The sequence below is a fragment of the Panthera tigris genome, chromosome A3 (genome assembly GCF_018350195.1).
Source record: "Panthera tigris isolate Pti1 chromosome A3, P.tigris_Pti1_mat1.1, whole genome shotgun sequence".
Classification (NCBI taxonomy): Eukaryota; Metazoa; Chordata; class Mammalia; order Carnivora; family Felidae; genus Panthera; species Panthera tigris.
The window spans coordinates 104,424,481-104,426,682 of record NC_056662.1 but is presented as its reverse complement, the minus strand read 5'-3'; the positions used below and the strand labels follow the sequence as shown (position 1 = coordinate 104,426,682).

The 2,202-nt window shown below is 46.3% G+C and overlaps 1 protein-coding gene across 1 annotated transcript; it reads right to left on the bottom strand.

Moving 5' to 3' along the window:
- Nucleotides 1–364: 364 nt before the first annotated feature.
- On the bottom strand, nt 365–896 carry LOC102970524 (pancreatic progenitor cell differentiation and proliferation factor-like). Its single transcript, XM_042979850.1, has one exon. It carries the CDS (start codon nt 773–775, stop codon nt 365–367), a length of 411 nt encoding a protein of 136 aa, XP_042835784.1. The 5' UTR covers nt 776–896.
- Between the last annotated feature and the right edge of the window lie 1,306 nt (nt 897–2,202).

The window sequence follows — 2,202 nt, the reverse complement described above, 5'->3', positions numbered from 1 at the left end:
GTGAGATCATGACCTGACCTGAAGTCAGATGCTTAACCGACTATGCCATCCCGGTGCCCCATAAATGTTTCATATTCTTAAACATTAAATAAAAGCAGTGCTAGCTTATTTGATCAGTAAATCTGTAGGAGTTTAGGAAGAACACACCTAAATAGGATAAAATGTAAGCTTATATTATACTTTTTTTTTTTTTTTTTAAACTGACCGACCGCTTGGAGTTTGTTTCCCACCTGGTGCAAGGCACACGATTACAGGGTGTCAGGAAGGCTTGTGTGTGGCTTGGATAGTAAAGAGTGGGATTCTCTTGACTTCCTTTTTGGTGTTTTGTTATTTTGATCTAAAAGAACCACTTGCTGCAGCCTGCCTAGTCTACGTGGAGAGAGGAGGGGACAGGAAGGTCTCTGATGAGCCTAGCGCCTCCTGAAGAGGGCCAGTGGCCTCTCAGGACTGGGGACGGGTGTCCGGTGTTCGCTTTGCCAGACTGGCCACCAGGCTGCTGCTTCCTCATGGCTTCCAGAGTCAAGTCACAGGCGATCAAGTCGCTGGAGGCCTGGGGAGATTCCGAGCGTGTTGCCATGAACGGGAGGGTGGACTTCCCAAAAAAGAAACTTCCCATCCAGTGACCTGGGTCGGCCTTGGAGGGACCGGGGTGGTGAGGGATGGCTTCCCCAGGATACTCTGCACCTCCACAGGAGCTGTTACTGGCAGTGGAACCCAGGCAGCGGTAATAGTCGTGGGTGGCCATGAGCAAACCGCTGGAGGGGATGGCTGCCATGCTGTCGCTTGTGGGCTAGTGGAAACCTCCCATGCGACCCCTCAAGGGCCTTGGCGCTCGATCAAGATCACGGTGGCAGGCACGGGATGCTAAGGACCTATTTGCAGAGACCACCTAAGGCAGCTCCACCACAAATCCTGCTCTAAGCTTAATGCTGACAATTCAGAGAAGACATAGCTGTTTTTGTTAAAATAATATTAGTGTCACTTGCAAAAAATATATATAAATTATGTGATAGTTAATTCTTTTTTTTTTCTTTTAAAGTTTATTTTGAGAGAGTATGTGGGCGCATAAGTGGGGGGGGGGCAGGAAAAGGAAGACACAGAATCCCAAGCAGGCCCCCGCACTGGCATGCACTTGCACGGTCAGGGGGGAACCTCATGCCAGGCTGGAACCCACAAAGGGTGAGACCATGACCTGAGCTGAAATCAAGAGTCTGATGCTCAACCAACTGAGCCACCCAGGTGCCCCGTGATGTTGAATTCTTAAAAAACATTTGAGTTGTTTTAAACATAATGTGTATTCCTCCTCCTCTCCCTCCCTCCCACCCCCGCTTGTTGAAAGTATTAGAAGTTCAATTTCCTTAAGTTGGAGGAATTTTAGGAATATTCACTTTATATAAGCCTCCATCTCTAAGATAAATAAGTCTCAATCAGAATATAGGTCCTGTAAGAGATTTATGATTTAACTAATTTGATAATCTGAAGGTAAGAAAATACTACACACTCAGACACAAACATACAAATAGGGATTATAGCTGCAATTCCAAAATTTTAGCCATGGGTCAAGAATACACAGAAAAGGGGCACCTGGGTGGCTCAGTTGGTTGGGCCTCCAACTCTTGATTTCGGCTTTGTCATGATCCTAGGGTTGTGGGATTGAGCCCCACGTTGGGCTCCGTGCTAATGTGTGGAGCCTGCTTGATTCCCTCTCTTCTCCCTCTGCCCCTCTCTCCTGCTCACACACTCTGTCTAAAACAAAACAAGAGAAGAAATACACAGAGAAAAACAAAACTCAGTTTTTGAACATTTCCTATCACTGTGCCGTTCTCTTCTCAGTGCTTACTGATTCTTAAATTGACTTGAGTTCAAAATACACAAAACAGAAAAGTAGCAAACTAGATGCTTTATCGTCTTTCACCAACAAGGACAAGACCTCTATAAACCATTATATCATTTTTCAGCACCTTCCCTCATCCCTCCTGCAGGTCACTAGAAGTCTGCCTTCCTATCTACTTCCCCTCTCCCCCCTCCCTTCCCATTGCCCTCTCTCTTCCCTCTTTCTCTCTCTGATTTAGACTCCAAATTCCACGGTGTCTGATTTAGCTTTCCTTTGCTTTCTGTACAAGCACCGGTCTGACAAGGCCCAACAGTGGGGCGAAGAAGCTGCAAGGACTGCCTTATAAATTCTAAGCATTGTTTGCATAC